The 16,549-nt window shown below is 43.8% G+C and overlaps 1 protein-coding gene across 1 annotated transcript in view; it reads left to right on the forward strand.

Annotated features, from left to right (window-relative positions):
• The window catches only part of TTC28 (tetratricopeptide repeat domain 28), a 498,533-nt gene that overhangs the window by 149,150 nt on the left and 332,834 nt on the right, over positions 1-16,549 (forward strand). The window contains exon 4 of the mRNA XM_088465579.1: positions 652-782. Coding sequence (XP_088321705.1) covers positions 652-782 — 131 coding nt within the window. The remainder of the gene's footprint in view (positions 1-651; positions 783-16,549) is intronic.

Here is a 16,549-nt window from a genome sequence, read left to right on the forward strand (position 1 = left end):
GTCAATGTGCAGAAATATGTAATGTTTAGGTTTGTTCTATGCAGAGTAATGTTACCTTATTTTTCATTAGAAATTCAATAAAACCTCACACAATTTGAATCGGGTGTCCAAACGTTTGCCTGCGCCTATATAACAAGCAGCTGGGTGCATTTAAGAGTTATGGTCTAAAAAAAACGAACCATCAGTGTTTTGATAACCAAAAGAAATGAATGGATAATGACTTAATTTTACAATTAGTTTTTATTTTAAAATGTCATATTTTCCCTTAAATAAGTTAACATATGTTCAGTTATGAAAAAGAATATATTTAGGTTACATGAATATTCACTAAAACTATTATGTCACAATAGTTATAATATTAATGCTGTACGAAGTTCATCACCTGTTACATTGCTATATTTCTGTTAGGTCATCATCTCTTTTTGGTGCCATGTAGTAAGTATTGGCAGCTGCTGATTTACAAACATAGCTGTATAGTGTGAATGCTATTTATACTTTAATGAAAAGTATGTTTATTTTTTACCTTGTACAAATTATCCATGTTCTTATAGTGCACATGAATGCCACGTGGATGAATATTTTATATATTGCAGGCTTTTCCATACCACTGAGCTAGCTTGTGTATAACCATATTATCTTAATGTTATGTAGGTGACCAGACGGGAGAATGCCGAGCCTATGGGAATCTGGGATCTGCATTCTTTTCCAAAGGAAACTTTCGGGAGGCACTTACTAATCATAGACATCAGCTAGTTCTTGCCATGAAGCTAAAGGAGAGAGAGGTAAGACAACTGTTTAAGCACACAAAATGATACATTGCTAAGGTTCAGTTTCCATCAATCCCAAGGTTCAAATATTTGTCCTGGGAAATGTCCGTATTTATCAATATTGATCAATTGTGTATTAAGATTATGCACATGTAATGCAAATCACATTGTCTGTTCTTATACTCTGCCCTTTATAAATTAATATTTAATAAAGCGGTATATTCAAAATGCACTTAATTATGTAGAGATTATGCAGTTGTACACTGAGGTTCAGCTACACAGTTTTGACAATAACGTGCTTAGACACAAAGGGGCTCTATTAAATTTGATACACATTAAATTTTTTGCATAAGATATGCATTTCCATACTATTAATGCTCACCAAAAATGCCTCCGCACACATCACTGTGTATTCTTCTGTATTTCGCTGACCTGCGTCCCCTTACACCTGAACATGCGGGACAGGGTGGGCAAGGGGAGCATAAGTACATAAGTAACTGCTATGATGGCATCCTTGTCCAACTCATGTTGTACCCAGAGAGGCACCCCACTACTTAGAAAGGAGAATCTTCCTGCTCCCAGCACTGTGAAGTCATAACATCACATTGTCAATGTGATTGACTATTCTCTGTAAAGCTCTGCATTATAGATAAATGCTTAATACATAACACTTAATAAACACTACAGAGTGTGTAGAACCAAAGATACAAATAGGATATTGGTTATATTTACAGAATTGACTATGATGTTCTCTTTGCACATCTAACATATAGACAACACATAGGTGACTTTTCATTTAAATATCAGTTCAGAATCACTAACTTTGGATCAAAATAGGGGCACCTTAATTTTAGAGGGGAAAAAATTGTGGGTCCCAGAGACTCCTCACTTTAAAAATGTGGGGACCTACTCAACAGTTTCTGGGTCCCATCACATATTATGGGGGTGAGGGCAGGCAGCAGTTGGGACAGTGCTGGGGGCAGGTAGCAGTTGGGGTAGAGCTGGTGGTATAGGCATGGAGAAGTTGGGGTAGAGGGGAGTAAGGGCAGGCAGTGTCATGAGTAAAGAGGGGCAGGTGCAGACAGCAGTTGGGGGGGCAAGGGGGCAAGGAGGGGGTTAGGGGCATGCAGTACTGGCGGTATGGAGTGGGTAAAAGTAGATAGCAGCTGGGGCAGTACTGGGGGCAAGGAGGCTCAGATCCCTTGAACAGGTTTATCAGGGTCTACATATACATTAACACTTTATATTCCAGACCACTGCAACAAAAATCACACCTCCAACCCTACAACTTGCATACTAGTATGGGCAATATCTCAGGAAGAGTAAACACCAGGTGGGTGCATGGGGGTGGGCAATATATATGGGGCAAAATAGTCAGAAAGTAAAGGGGAATTAGTGAGTGAGAGGAGTACTGTGTGACTGAAGCAGAAAGAGGAGTGCTGTGTAGGTGTACTGAGCTTCCTACCTTTGGATTCAATTATTGTAGTATGTTTGCTGAAATCTCAGGAGACTAACACTGTTCTCTGAGATGTCATTAGTTTGGATGGCTGGAAGCGCAGAATTTGAAAAGTAAGGAATAGGCTTTGTCAGGTTCCAGAAAGAGTGATTACAGATGTAAGATGCATGCTTGGAAGGGGAAACGTCATATAAATGCAGCTTATTCAATGTACCTCTGTTCAATCATCTTCTCAGCACAGGAGGAGGAGGTGTGGTACCACTGCTGCTGTGGGGAGGGGGGGGGGTGAGCTGGACTCATTGTGGTCGCCATGCTTAGCTCCGCTTCCTGCTCTCACCTGTTCCAACGGTGAGTGGCCGCATGCAGACATCGCTCCGAGTCCGGCCTGTGAGAGGGGTGTGGGGGTGGCGCCACCTCGCTGCTGCTGTTCCCGCCCAGGACGGGGCGTGGTGGGCTGGACGGTGTCTGTATGGCTGGTTATGGTCGGAACTGCCTGCTGATTGGGTAGGGAGATCCTGCTGTGCAGCGGGGACTGTTTGTCAGACTTGAAGCCATTTTCTTACCACTCTAAAAAATAGCTCCCTCATGAACCCTTATATGCCAACACAGAACCCCCTCATGCACCTATATATGCCTCATGCCCATATATGCCAGCCCAGAACCCATTATGCCCCTTCATATGACATCAGAGTCCCCCTCATGCCCTTATATATGCCAGAACCCTCTGTAATGTCACAGGGGTAGTTACCTGGTAGATGGGTGTCAGTGGTACAGTCTCTAAGGTGCTTAATCAGGATCCAACACAGCTTTTGGGTAAATGAACATGGTGCTTTACTTCCAGCATAAAATGAACACAAAAGAACAGGGCAACTGCCTCACTTCTTCGCCCCTGACTAATTGTGCAGCTAATCTGCAAAACACAGTCTTTCCGAATCAGTCCCAGCCCTGTCTCTGACAGGGATTTTCGCAGGCTCCTGTCTACTCACGTTCAGGCTCCTGGCCTGCTTGCAGTCTCACAATCTACTTCCTGCAGAGTAACATACACAGGCTTTCGGACTTCTCCCTACCTCCTGTAGGTCTGAACCCGGCTTCCTAGCCACCAGTGGCTTCCCTGCCCACACTGGTCTCCAGCTGCAGCCCCACCTGGACTGGGCACACAGGCCCCAGCCTGTCCTGACTGCAGAGACTTGCAGACTGACTCTCTCTCACTACAGCAATTAGGCATCTTCCCACAATCCTATTCTTCTGTGTGTGGGCGGATCTCTCCTGCAGCACACAGAATCTGCTGCTCACCATCGTCATCTCTGGTGATCCCCCTCCCCATACTTCACTGGCAAATCATTTTATTTTCTTTTAAACTGCCACCCTCATCCTGAGAGTCACTAGCATCACAGTTTCCAAGCTGTATGTCATCAGAGCATGTACTGGCACTGCCACCCTCAGATTCCAGACTCTCATGTCCACGTAAGATACTTGAATCTTTGCTCCATTGATTCGCTAACTTTATTTCACGGCTTTGATGGCTATTTGCTACTTCAATAAGGCATATATCACTTGCATTTTCTTGTGCATCCGCTTTTTGGGACATAAAAATATGACGAACAATTTTAAAATGTTGCACCAGCACATGTTGTAGTACACTCTCCACAGAGATCTTTATTTTCAAATTCTGTTTAGCTGGACTACTTGTTTCAAGCTTTATAATGTGAGACCACTCCACTTCCCCACAGACAATTCAGCAGCATTGCAAGTTCCAGCCTTCTTGCATGAAGGCATTGTTTCACATACATGAGTATTATTCTTCACAAGACTGTCAGTATTAACTTTCTTTATGGTTCTGCTTTCCACAGCAAAACAGTGTGATTGGGTCACATTCACATCACTCTGATCATAGTGACATCAGAGTCTCATCTTTGGAAGCCATCAATATCTCTGTACATCCTGTACCGTTGCTTCATGGGATTTGTGATCATCATTTGTATACGTCACTTCTTTATCATCAACTTCAAACATGGTTTTGCAATCTGGACCTTTTCCCTTTTGGGAGGACATCACACCCTCAGCTATCACTGTAAACTGAAAGACACTGCAAGGTACTTCACACCTTTTGCATGACAGCCTTTCAGAAAATTTCCCAACTTTGATACTTCTGTCCCTTCCTGGACACTGTGGCACTTAATGGGGACATCTTCATCTGTCAAATTGCTGCCGACAAACATCATTCTTCTTTAACAGCTTACTTTGTTCAAGCATCTCACTGCCCGTCTGCTGCTCATCACACAAGTCACTCTGCAATGGTAGCGTATCACTCTGTGCACCAGCCTTTTGGGTTTGGAATTCAATCTTAGAGTGCCATTCAGCTTTCCTGCTTTTCCCTCTACCATGTGGAATTTGTTCTGAGCCGCAGACAGCTGCTCCAGCTGGGTAATTTTCGCCATGGCATTTTCCATTGTGTTCTCCGCATGCAGAAGATTGCTCTCCACAACTTCAAATTCAGCAAGTCTCAATTTTTGTACAGCTATTTGAGACTCTGCCACATTTAATTCACATTGCAACTGGCTCTGTGTACTTAGCAGACATTTCTCCAGGTTCTTACTATCTTCTTGCAATTTCCAAGCCACGCCATGTGCCTGGTTAAGTTTTTCCTCCAAAGATTCACTTTGATCCGCTGGTTTATGCAGGCTTTCCTCCAGAAATACATTTCTTTCCGTCAGACATTCTGAAACTGCTCTGGCTACAGCTAAATTGGATTGGAGAGTTTGTACTTGCTCCTTACAGCTGACTTCATATGGACAATCTCCATTTCTTTTTCTTCATGGTCTGTCTCCAACTGGGTGAAAGTCTGCAGCATCTGGAGATATTTCTCTTTTACTTCACAAAAATTTTCAGCCAGAGAACTTTTCTCCAAATCACAATCTTTAAGCTTTACTTGTGTGGACACAATTAAAGAGTTTTTCTCTTTTAACACCAAAGTTAGATCCTCCACTTTCACTTGCCCGTGCTCTGATCACTATGATGTCTCTGAACATATTCTTTAATTTCTTCCATTTTCTGATGAAGTACCTCACACTTTTGATGCAATTCAACCATGTCTTGCTCTAATACTTTATTCTTTGCTAGCAGCACATCATTCTCATACTTTATTATAGCCTTTAATGCTTCAGCCTCCTCAAAGCATTCAGACATAACCACTAATTTGAGGCCTGTCTTTTTAAGAGTTTTAAGCCTTTTTATTTCCTCCTGCTCATATGCTATTTTCAAAAAGGGCAACTCACTCTGTAACGTCTTTTCAATTTGCACATGCAAAAGCTTCTCTTTCTTTGACTTTTCCTCTAAGTCACTCATCTGGTCACAATAGCGTAAAAGTGTCTCATGCCAAACTTCACACAGAGTCACATTTTTCTATACTGATATAGTCCTCTCCTAGTGGACCTTGCACCTTACTACAAACACTAAGATTTTTATTCTGCTTTAACAATTTAAATGTCTCTTTCTCTGGAACATTACTCGGAGCCCCAGCATTTTGAAAAGAGTCACCACAAAGGATTTCAAACAACTTTAATTCACTTCCTTGTAACAGACTTTCTTCACATACAGACTGGATACTCCAGTCCTGGATTGGCATCTCACCAGCTTGATACTGGACCTTTGTAGTAAGCCTTCTGCCTTTAACATATTTCTTTTTATTTCCCATAATTCTTGGCACAAAATACTCAGGAACGACTTGTTTTTGTTTTCACTATATCACACTTTGCCTTCAAAAGTATTTTCAATATGGCAAAACATTTTTCAGCATGTGACACTAACATTACCAGCATGTACCACACTTTGATTGCAATGACCAGCATATAACTAGTCTCTTTCCGTTTAATTGCAAAAGAAAAGTCCAGGACACAGATTGACACACCTTGAGATTAACGAGCAGATCATTAGTCCTGAGCATTCAGCAGAATAAACCACACATTTTCCTTTAACCCTTCCAAGGCAGCACATTTCTTTTCACAGACACAATATAGCTGGCAATTCCAAAACATTTGCATGTGTCTTAACAGTTTTCCATATGCAGACAACATTTCTGTTCAAACAACACTTCATAGACTGATCTTCACTCACCACTTTGACGAGTATTCCACCATGCAGGTGCAGTAAGTGTCCTTATTTTCATTTAGCTGCTGTAATCCATTTTTGCACAGATCCATCTTGCGTAGACCTGTGCTTTCTGCGTAGAATCTTTATGCCCACATTCTCCATCATATTGTAATGACACAGGGGTAATTAGCTGGTATATAGGTGTCAGTGGTGCAGTGTCTAAGGTGCTTAATCAGGATCCAACACAGCTTTTGGGTAAATACTAAATTAAAATGGTGCTTTAATTTCAGCATGAAATGATGCAGCACAAAAGAACAGAAAATAATAAATGCCTAGCCCAATTTAGGGCAACTAATTGTGCAGTTAATCTGCAAAACACAGTCTCTCGGAATCAAAGTCCCAGTCCTGTCTCTGACAGATATTCTCGCAGGCTCCAGCCTACTCACATTCAGGCTCCTGGCCTGCTTGCAGTCTCACAATCTGCTTCCTGCAGAGTTACATACACAGTCTTTTTGAGGTTTAGGGCTCTTCCTACCTCCTGTAGGGCTGAACCCGGGTTCCTAGCCACCAGTGGCCTCCCAGCGCACACTGGTCTCCAACTGCAGCCCCACCTGGACTAGACACACAGGCCCCAGCCTATCTTGACTGCAGAGTTTTGCCCCAAACAGAGGACCTCATTCAGAGTCGGTCGTTTGCAGCCGCACGGTCGTATGCCACCGATGTTCGCTAAACTGCGCATACGTAAAGTTCGCAATGCGCGTGCGTAAACTAGCTGCTACGATCAGAAATTTCTCTCTCCTTGAACACAGCCAGGTCGGTAGTTTGAGTGACAGAATGAGGCGTTTGTGGGTGGTAACAGGGGAAGGTGCTTGAAAACGGGGGAGTGGAGATCCGAACGCAGGCGTGCCTAATTATGCGAACGGCGTTTTATGGGAGTGCATAATTAACAAAGTAGTGTCATGGCACATGTGACATGGGTGGTTTGTACCCTGACCTGATCGTAGTGCTTAAGAGAGGGTATGGTCAACCTTAAGCTCTACGACCAGCTCCGATAGTTATCGATGGTCTCGATTAATCCTTATATGGCCGGAGATGACGTGTAATGCGTACGAGAAGGGGGCGTATTATTTGTCTTACGGCCGCATCCTCCCCTTGGTCGGCCAGCTAATGATCCAATCTTAAGGACGCAACTTGCGAGTGCATCATTTGCATATCCGGACCCTTTTCCCTTACGACCGTGCGGCCGCAACGACCGACTCTGAATGAGGTCCTGAATCTGCTGCTCACCAGCGCCATCTCTGGTGATCCTGTCACACCTCTCATGGGCCTTAATATGTCATGAAGGCCCCCCTCATGCCCCTGTTTGTGCCAAAGCTCCTCATGCCCTTTTATATTGCATCAGAGACCTCCTCCTGCCGCTTATATGCCAGAGCCCATCCTCATGTGCCACCAGTGCCTATCCTCTTATGCCACCACATCAGCAGCCCCTGGCCTGTCCTCATTCATCACACAAACATATACTGACAGAGCTTGCTTTACCAGTCCTGGGCTAAGCAGCACTTATACGTCTCCGCAGTAGCTGAGCCAGGCCAGCACAGAACTCCATCTCCATCCAAATAGCACACAGTGACAGTTTCCTCCCTGTACGTAAGTCAACACTGTCCCTACTCTAACATCGCGACTCATCTCAGTGCTCACGTCCGAAGCAGGAGACAGACAGTCGGCGGGGCCTGGCGGTCCCAGGACGAGGTATGGTGGGCAGGCCGACGTCTAGCTGGCTGGTTGGAGCTGCTTGCTGATTGGGTGAAGAGACACTGCATAGCGGGGTCTGATTGAGAAGGCGGCGGTGGCGGCTATTAGTTGAGAGGACGCGGGCGGTGGCGATTGGCTGCTACGGCGCTACACACAACACAGCTACACACAGCGCGTCCCGCAGGACCCACTTACTATTACCTATCGACTGCCTAACATATGGTGTATATCTAGACATTGTCGACCTTTTTACTGTCTATCTATAGCCCACACGCGAAAAATCAGTTGCATAGAGAGCAATATTTCATTGGTTATGGGCAACTCTTGTACAGAATGTCTCTTCTCTGTCATACTTCTAACAAACAATTGGTATTTACCAAAAGGAGTGGGCACAAACTATTCAATAAAATATATAAAATACTGCATTGTTGAAAACTAACTCCGTACAAAATGTAGATATAATTTGATAATATTTAAATTTGCAAATCCATATATCCTGAAATCCTCACTGGAATTCCAAACTATTTGCCATAATTATATCACATGCAGTCAAAGTCAATTAGAACCTGGGAATAAATAACCTGTTTCACCATCTCAATATGAGTAAATTGATATGGGGCTTACATAACATCATCTGTTTTACTGCTAGTTATACACAGCAAATCATTCCCAGGCCTAAGAGCTGCAGGCATGTACAGCTTAGTCTCATTTCATGAGGTAACTATTCCAGAGTATACATTTTGTTTCACTAAACTTTACATCACCAGTTATCCGCATAGAGTTAGATAATCCTCCCCATCCTTGCTGGTGACTGGAGTCTACTCCATGATTTTATTATGTAACATTCTTTCTTATTAAAGCTTGCCATGCAGTTCTAACAGTGCATTGCTAAAAATGGTCTTCTTAACCCCTTTTTTCATGTGTCTGACTAGAATCGTTGTACACATTTTTATTATCATGCTTCATCCTGTTTGTCTACGCATTTCATTTGTGGAAGTTGTCAGTACTCAAATAATTATTTTTATCTCAACTGCTTTATGCTATCTGTCTCAGCCATAATATAGATATGGCAGGGTTCATTCTTTCCCCTCTAATGGAGCATACCTCACAACATTGTCATAGTGTGCTGTGCTGTGTACCGCAACCCCCAAGGGGTTTCAATTGCTATTCTTCCCTCCCCTTAAAATACTCTGCAGTGCTGCTTGCACAACTGGCAGATGCCTATGGCACAGCTACCTCCAAACTTTACTGGCAAGAACGGACAAAGGTCCTAACTGTTGGGACAATGGAACAGTCCCCTCAGATATGAACATAGGGCCTGATTCAGAGCTGCTCGCTGCTGGCGAGCGCTCGCTCTGAATCAGGGCGTTTTTTTTTTTTCTTCAGGCCGCTTGCTAAGCTGTAGGTGACCACCCACAGCTTTTGCAAGCGGCCTGGAGCTCGTCACGATTATCACGACCATCGGGCTTGCGAGGAGACCCTGTGGTAGGGTCTCAACTCTCGCAAGCCCGAGAGGACTCCCTGCTCTAATAGAGCAGGAAATCCACTACTGACATTCCTAAGGGAATGCCTGCGTTTGTGCAGCCACCCCCCCTCTCCACCTACAATTGGGGCGAGCTGTCAATCAACATTGACAGCCGCCCCGCCTTGTAGCGAGACCTGTAGGGACGGAGCAGTCATTGCTGGACTGGTCTAGTGCATGCGCACGCCGGAGGTGGCGCATGCGCAGTGGGGGACCATCGACCCGCTTGCGAGCGGGTCTGAATCAGGCCCATAGTTCTTTTATCCAGGTTTTTTTTGTACACTTATTTATCTCTTGTCTATTTACTGACCTTTATTCTACTGTATATAATTAAAAATAACGGCGTTGTACTGTGGCCCTACTCTTAATTAGTTCTTTCAGTCATGCATCCGTAGAGTGATAAAGCAAACATGATTTATAACTGCATTGGAATTATAAAACAAAGAAACTTATACACATGAAAAGCTAACTAAGAGAACCATCATTCGTATCTAAATTGAATCCATTAATTATATTACCGTCATTAGTTCAAACAGGCCCTTCCTAATGTGCACTTTACAAGCTCATGTTCTTAGCTCCGTGTAAATTAACTTTGTGGGATTAGGAAATGGGGTCTGTACAACGGAGACATTATTGGCCGGGATTAGAGTTGAACATAAAAATGCTCTGTTTGCGTATGAGCAAAAATGCATTCTGCACACTTCTGTTTCCACATATATATTATGAGTCACTCGCATTATAGGATAGGTGCATCGTTATATCTAATGTATACATGCATCCGGAGGAAAAATGCAACAATAATAATCAACAATTGCAATAGAGTAGGTGCAGAATTTTCACCTCATAGTTAATGTATTTCGTGATCTATATAACTTTCAAATTGAATCTGCACATCCTCACTGTACTCATACCTCCCAACCATCCAAATTCCAAATTTCATCAGGAAAGTAGTGATTTGGGTTCTCTATCCCGCTATCACAATGTGTCCATCAGATGGGAGGTATGCTCTGCATAGCTTACCAATGGGTGATTAGGGGCACCGCCCTACCTGGGGTGTGGCCACACCTATCAGTGATATGGACATGCCCCTGTCATAAATTCTCTCCAATAGAATGTTGGTAGGTTTGCTGTACTACGCTTGTATGTTAATGCCCCTAATCCACGTCTCCAAGCACAAGGGGTCATAATTGGAAATACAGATGCAAATACAAGGAAGGTGATTTTTCTGTAGCACAAATGCACTTACAAGCAACTCTAAATCAGACTCTACATTTCTTCTTAGTATTTCCATAAACAAATTGGTTTTAAACTGTAAGACAGTCTGGTATATAGCCTTAAAAAACTTTAACAAATTAATATTATCTGACACCTGGGGAAAGAATTATATGTTATTGACAACAAACAGATTTTCCACTTACTTGAAAACTGAAACTTTTGGATTTCCTTTTTGGAAATGGCCATAGGAAATTAGCTGTGCGATTCTGGTGACATCATCAAACCACAAGCCGTCCTAGGTATATAAAATTGTTGTGATTGGCATGCTTACCAGAGGCTTGTGTAACACATGCATTTTCTTCATGGTTCTCGCTTTTCTGACTGATGTGAATTCCATTTTACTTGTTGGGGCTTTTTCATACTAAAGTAAATTATATAGCTGCTGAACTGGCTAAATTGTCACTTTCAAATGAATACTTCTCTTTCCACTACGTTTGACAAATAGTTGGGGTGCTTGTGCTGTTAAGCTTTATTCCTGGCAACTAAAACTGGCATGTTTTTCCTTAAACTTTGGCCCCCTACCCAACACCTGCTCTATCTACTCCATGAGATTAGCTGTAGAGCATGGATGGGGACCTCAGGCCCGGAGGCCGTATAAGGCCCCCGGAATCATTTGGTCTGGCCCTCTGAGCATTTTTCTGGTAGCCTCATCTGGCTAGCAGGGTGCCTAGAGTGGCACCCTGCAGCCAGAATCTATGTAGCAGTGCCACCTGGAATGTCCTTAGGAGGCTTCAGATGGTCACACCGCTGCCCTTACAGCTCCCCGGATCATCCTCAGGATGCTCCATGCATTGCTGGAATCACTGGAGATTGTGGCCCCGCACTGTGTGATGTCACATGAAGGGGGCATGGTCTGCACCAGGCCTATGAATAATGTTATATATATCAAAATGGCCCTCGGCAGAAGAAAGGTTCCCCACCCCTGCTGTAGAGTAATATCACCAACTCCATTGTGTTAACCACCAGGGTAAGCTATCTAACTAGACTAGTCTGCCTGACTAGGTCATATGTGAACAGAAATCACGCATACCTCATGACATTTACGCATATTTCATGGGACAGTTGAGACTAAGTGCAAATAGCACTGGAAAAAAAAACTGATGGCCCAGCATTTTATAAGCTAGGCTGTCCCTAAACTTCCTTCAATAAAATAATTTTGGAAATGCATGCCTCATCATCTGTGACCAGGACATACCTCCCAGCAAACAGCTAGGAATACACAGGAAGGGGTATAGGCACATCAAACGGGTAAGATTGGGAAGAGCGATTTGCAGACAGAAGTGTGTGCATTGATTGATGCTAGGAGATTGCTTGCTAAGTACAGAAAGCTTCTGCTTTTGTAGAAAAGTGTAAAATTTCCAGGAGACCTGAGTTTAGGGGAGAGTTTTCCAGCTTCCAGAAAAGTGAGCAACTCTCCCACAACCCGCCACCACCACCATCAATTCTTGGGTAAAGCAGGCTGGGCTAGGGGCAGTGCATGATGATGCAAATTGCTATGGCTCATGCCATTGCGGCCCTGTCCCAGTGCCATAAAGCCAGAAATTGCAGCAAAATGTCACAGTGAGAGATCCACAGATCTCCAAGAGGACCGAAGTTGGCACGTATGTCCCAGACTTTATTAAGACACATTTTACACTTTAAAGCTGGAACTTGGCTCTATGGACAGTGACTCTTGAGGTTCAATTAAACCATAATTGAGGCTAATCCATGCACTAGTTTTGCACAAAATGTTAATGACAAATATGGTAGGAGGTTGAGCATCAATATAATAATTATTCATCTGTATGGTCCATTTCAGATCTATCCTCCTTTTCATACACCTAGGCAATTGTCTGGTTTGTAGGGGCATCTCCATAAAACAGATGGTAGGCTCGCAGCATGCTGGGCTGACTATGATGGCAAACTGGTGCAAAACAAATGATATGGGATACTCACTTGTAATACCTCTTTTCCACCTAAAACCCAGGTCCAACCTGGGTTTTTGGACATGGTTCCAACCCTGGTCAGACCCAGGTTAAACCCATTTACACTGCACCTTTAATCTGGGTTACTCCCAGGTCAGCCCTGTTCACACTGAACTCAGGTCTGCCCTGCTAAACCTGTGAGGTCATAAAAAGTGGGAGGTGAATGCTCCACAACCACCAATCCTCTCATTTTAGGCATGATCCAGGTCAGATAACCTGGGTTGCACCGTTTACACTGCACCATTACCCTGGTCCATCCTGGGTCCAACCCTGGTAGCTACCTGGGTTGGATTGCTGGGTCACTTGACCTGGGTTATTTTTCAGGGACCCTTTTACACTGAGCTGCGACCCGGGTAGACCCAGCAAAAACCCAGGTTTTTGCTCTGGTGTAAAAGGGGTATAAGTGAAATTTGTCAGTGCAATAAATGCATTTTCATAATCATCATTAGCAGCAATATTAAACAATATGCCATTGATTAATGATATAACACACTCAAATAAAAAATAAAACAAAACAAAATGAAAATGTAACACACAACAATGCTAAACTAATTCACATTGTAACGACATAACACCTTGGCAGCACGCTAACATGTCCACAATATCCGTATATAATGCTAAACTCAGTGGCAAACGCAGGATTTCTAGAGGGGGGTTTCCAACTGCTTGATTTCAGAGCGAGTGTGACAGGTCCATGAAGAGGGTATAATTAGTACTTAAACAGCTTTAATATGCATCATACACACTGTATTGTGTGTGGTAATTCCAGCATATACAGGACCAGAGATCACAGTAATTAGCCATTAGATGCAGCAGTAGGGCCATCCTGCCTGAGCTGAATGTATTTATTTTAGATGAAGGCACCATTCCAGAGCATTGGAGCAAGTTCAGGAGCCTGGAGAAGCAGCAGAACCTAGCACTGCTCTATAGTTACATATTGGGCTCTATAGCAGTGCATCCCTAATAGTACATGTTTTCCAGATCTCCTAGTTGATGCACAGGCTATTTATCACTGGCTGATACATGTTAAAAGATCCACAGGTGGTGCTAATTATTTCATTTGTGATACTGAGAATAAAATGCAGCACTAGTCAAATTCTATTATATTACTATTTCTATTGTGGTCATGGTGTGGGCTGGGGAGGGGGGTTTCCAGGCAGACTGAAAGCCCCCTTGCGTTTGCTTATGAAACTGAGCGACCTATATGCACATTAGTATGGCAAAACAATTAAATATTTTGTAGTTTTAGTTTTATATTATACATTATTTATTAGTGGGATTTTCTTAGTCCAGTAGTGTGTTCTGCCATAACTGGCATTTCAAATAGGAGAAATTGATCCCTATGAGAACAACTCGACCCTACTCCCAACTGTTCAATAAAAACTGCATGGACTATAGTTGCAAGACAATAGGACATGCTTCATCCATGGACCATTCTGCATTCACTCATGTGTGCTGTAGGTTCATTTTTCATAGGGTTCAATGATCCTGGTTATACTGTGTTAAGCAAGTGAGTAGCTCAGATATTACATTATTAAATATCATGGGCACATAAAAAGCACCCTTGCGTATGAGCCTACGAGGTATAATAAGACTAAGAAGATAGATGTCTGATGCAGACCGTTACAGTGGATGCATAAGTATTATTGTATTACAGTGTCTTCTGCTTAGATACAGCACCCATTAACCAGAATTAAAACCTGCAGCATTCTTGCTGGTGTTGCTTTGTCTTTTTATTGAGAACTCACAAAACAATGCCCACTTGACTTCTAAAAAATGAGAACCTGCTAAATGAAATGCTCTGAGAAATGTCTTTTTCAGATGGATTAAACAAGCAATTCTGTCACACACACAAACAAACACATGGATCTAATAGACTGGGTAAAATCTGTTGGTTTGTGAATAAAAAATGTGCTGTCTTCTGAAGGAAAGCCCAAAGTACAGGAGAAAATATGAAAAATTCCCCAGCAATACAATGAGACATAATGACTTTCACAGAATAATAGAAAGAGCCAATGGCAGATTCTGTTTCATAAATCTTTGTTTCTCAGGCACTACGCTACAAATACCTATTTGAGGCTTCACTGCCTTATCGTCAGCACATCCAGGCTTGGCAAAAAAAAAAGGAAAAATAATAGTGTAATATGTCAACACTCTCAAAGATTCTGAATAATATTCCCATGATCCGCTGTCTCATTCCATATATTTTATTTGGTTATTAAAAGCTCAGGAATCTCGAAATCATTGGCAAAAAAACTACTATATTTTTTGTGGTTTAAAAGTTGTCAAGGCAAGACCTGTTTGTATTTCTCGGTAACTAATTGCTTATTGTTATGTGTACTGCAAGATTTTATTCTGAAAGGACAAATGCTAATTACAAAATTTCACTAATGCTACAATAGCAAAATTATCTTAACAATATGATTATGGGTCAGGCGAGCGAGGGACTGAGAGGCATAAGCCACTGAGGGCAGGTGAGTAAGACACTGAGGGCAGGAGGGAGAGAGCCTGAGGGACAAGAGAGTGAGAGACTGAGGGACAGAAGAGAAAGAGACCGAGGGGCAGAAGAGAAAGAGACTGAGGGGCAGGAGAGTAAGACGCTGAGGGGCAGGAGAGTAAGACACTGAGGGGCAGGTGAGAGAGAGACTCAGGAGCAGGAGAGAGAGACTGAGGGGCAGGAGAGTGAGAGATCGAGGGGCAGAAGAGAAAGAGACTGAGGAGCAGGAGATTAAGAGACTGGAAGGCAGGAGAGTAAGACGCTGAGGCGCAGGAGAGTAAGACACTGAGGGGCAGGTGAGAGAGAGACTCAGGAGCAGGAGAGAGAGACTGAGGGGCAGGAGAGTAAGATGCTGATTGGCAGGAGAGAGAGATAGACTGAGTGGCAAGAAAGAGAGACTGAGGGGCAGGAGAGAGAGAGACTGAGGGGCAGGAGAAAGAGAGACTGAGGGGCAGGAGAGAGACTGAGCGGAAGGAGAGTAAGACGCTGAGGGGCAGAAGAGTAAGATGCTGATTGGCAGGAGAGAGAGAGAGACTGAGTGGCAAGAAAGAGAGACTGAGGGGCAGGAGAGAGAGAGACTGAGGGGCAGGAGAAAGAGAGACTGAGGGGCAGGAGAGAGAGACTGAGGGGCAGGAGAGTAAGACGCTGAGGGGCAGAAGAGTAAGATGCTGATTGGCAGGAGAGAGAGAGACTGAGTGGCAAGAAAGAGAGACTGATTGGCAGAAGAGAGAGAGACTGAGTGGCAAGAAAGAGAGACTGAGGGGCAGGAGAGAGAGAGACTGAGGGGCAAGAAAGAGAGACTGAGTGGCAGGAGAGAGAGAGACTGAGGGGCAGGAGAGAGAAAGACTGAGGGGCAGGAGAGAGAAAGACTGAGGGGCAGGAGAGAGAGAGAGACTGAGGGGCAGGAGAGAAGGAGACTGAGGGGCAGGAGAGAGAGAGAGACTGAGGGTCAGGAGAGAGAGACTGAGGGGCAGGAGAGAGAGAGACTGAGGGGCAGGAGAGAGAGAGACTGAGGGGCAGGAGAGAGAGACTGAGGGGCAGGAGAGAGAGAGACTGAAGGGCAGGAGAGAGAGACTGAGGGGCAGGAGAGATAGACTGAGGGGCAAGAAAGAGAGACTGAGGGGCAGGAGAGAGAGAGACTGAGGGGCAGGAGAGAGAGACTGAGGAGCAGGAGAGTAAGACGCTGAGGGGCAGAAGAGTAAGATTCTGATTGGCAGGAGAGAGAGA

The sequence above is a fragment of the Taudactylus pleione genome, unplaced genomic scaffold (genome assembly GCF_031769625.1).
Source record: "Taudactylus pleione unplaced genomic scaffold, aTauple2 ptg000062l, whole genome shotgun sequence".
Classification (NCBI taxonomy): domain Eukaryota; kingdom Metazoa; phylum Chordata; class Amphibia; order Anura; family Myobatrachidae; genus Taudactylus; species Taudactylus pleione.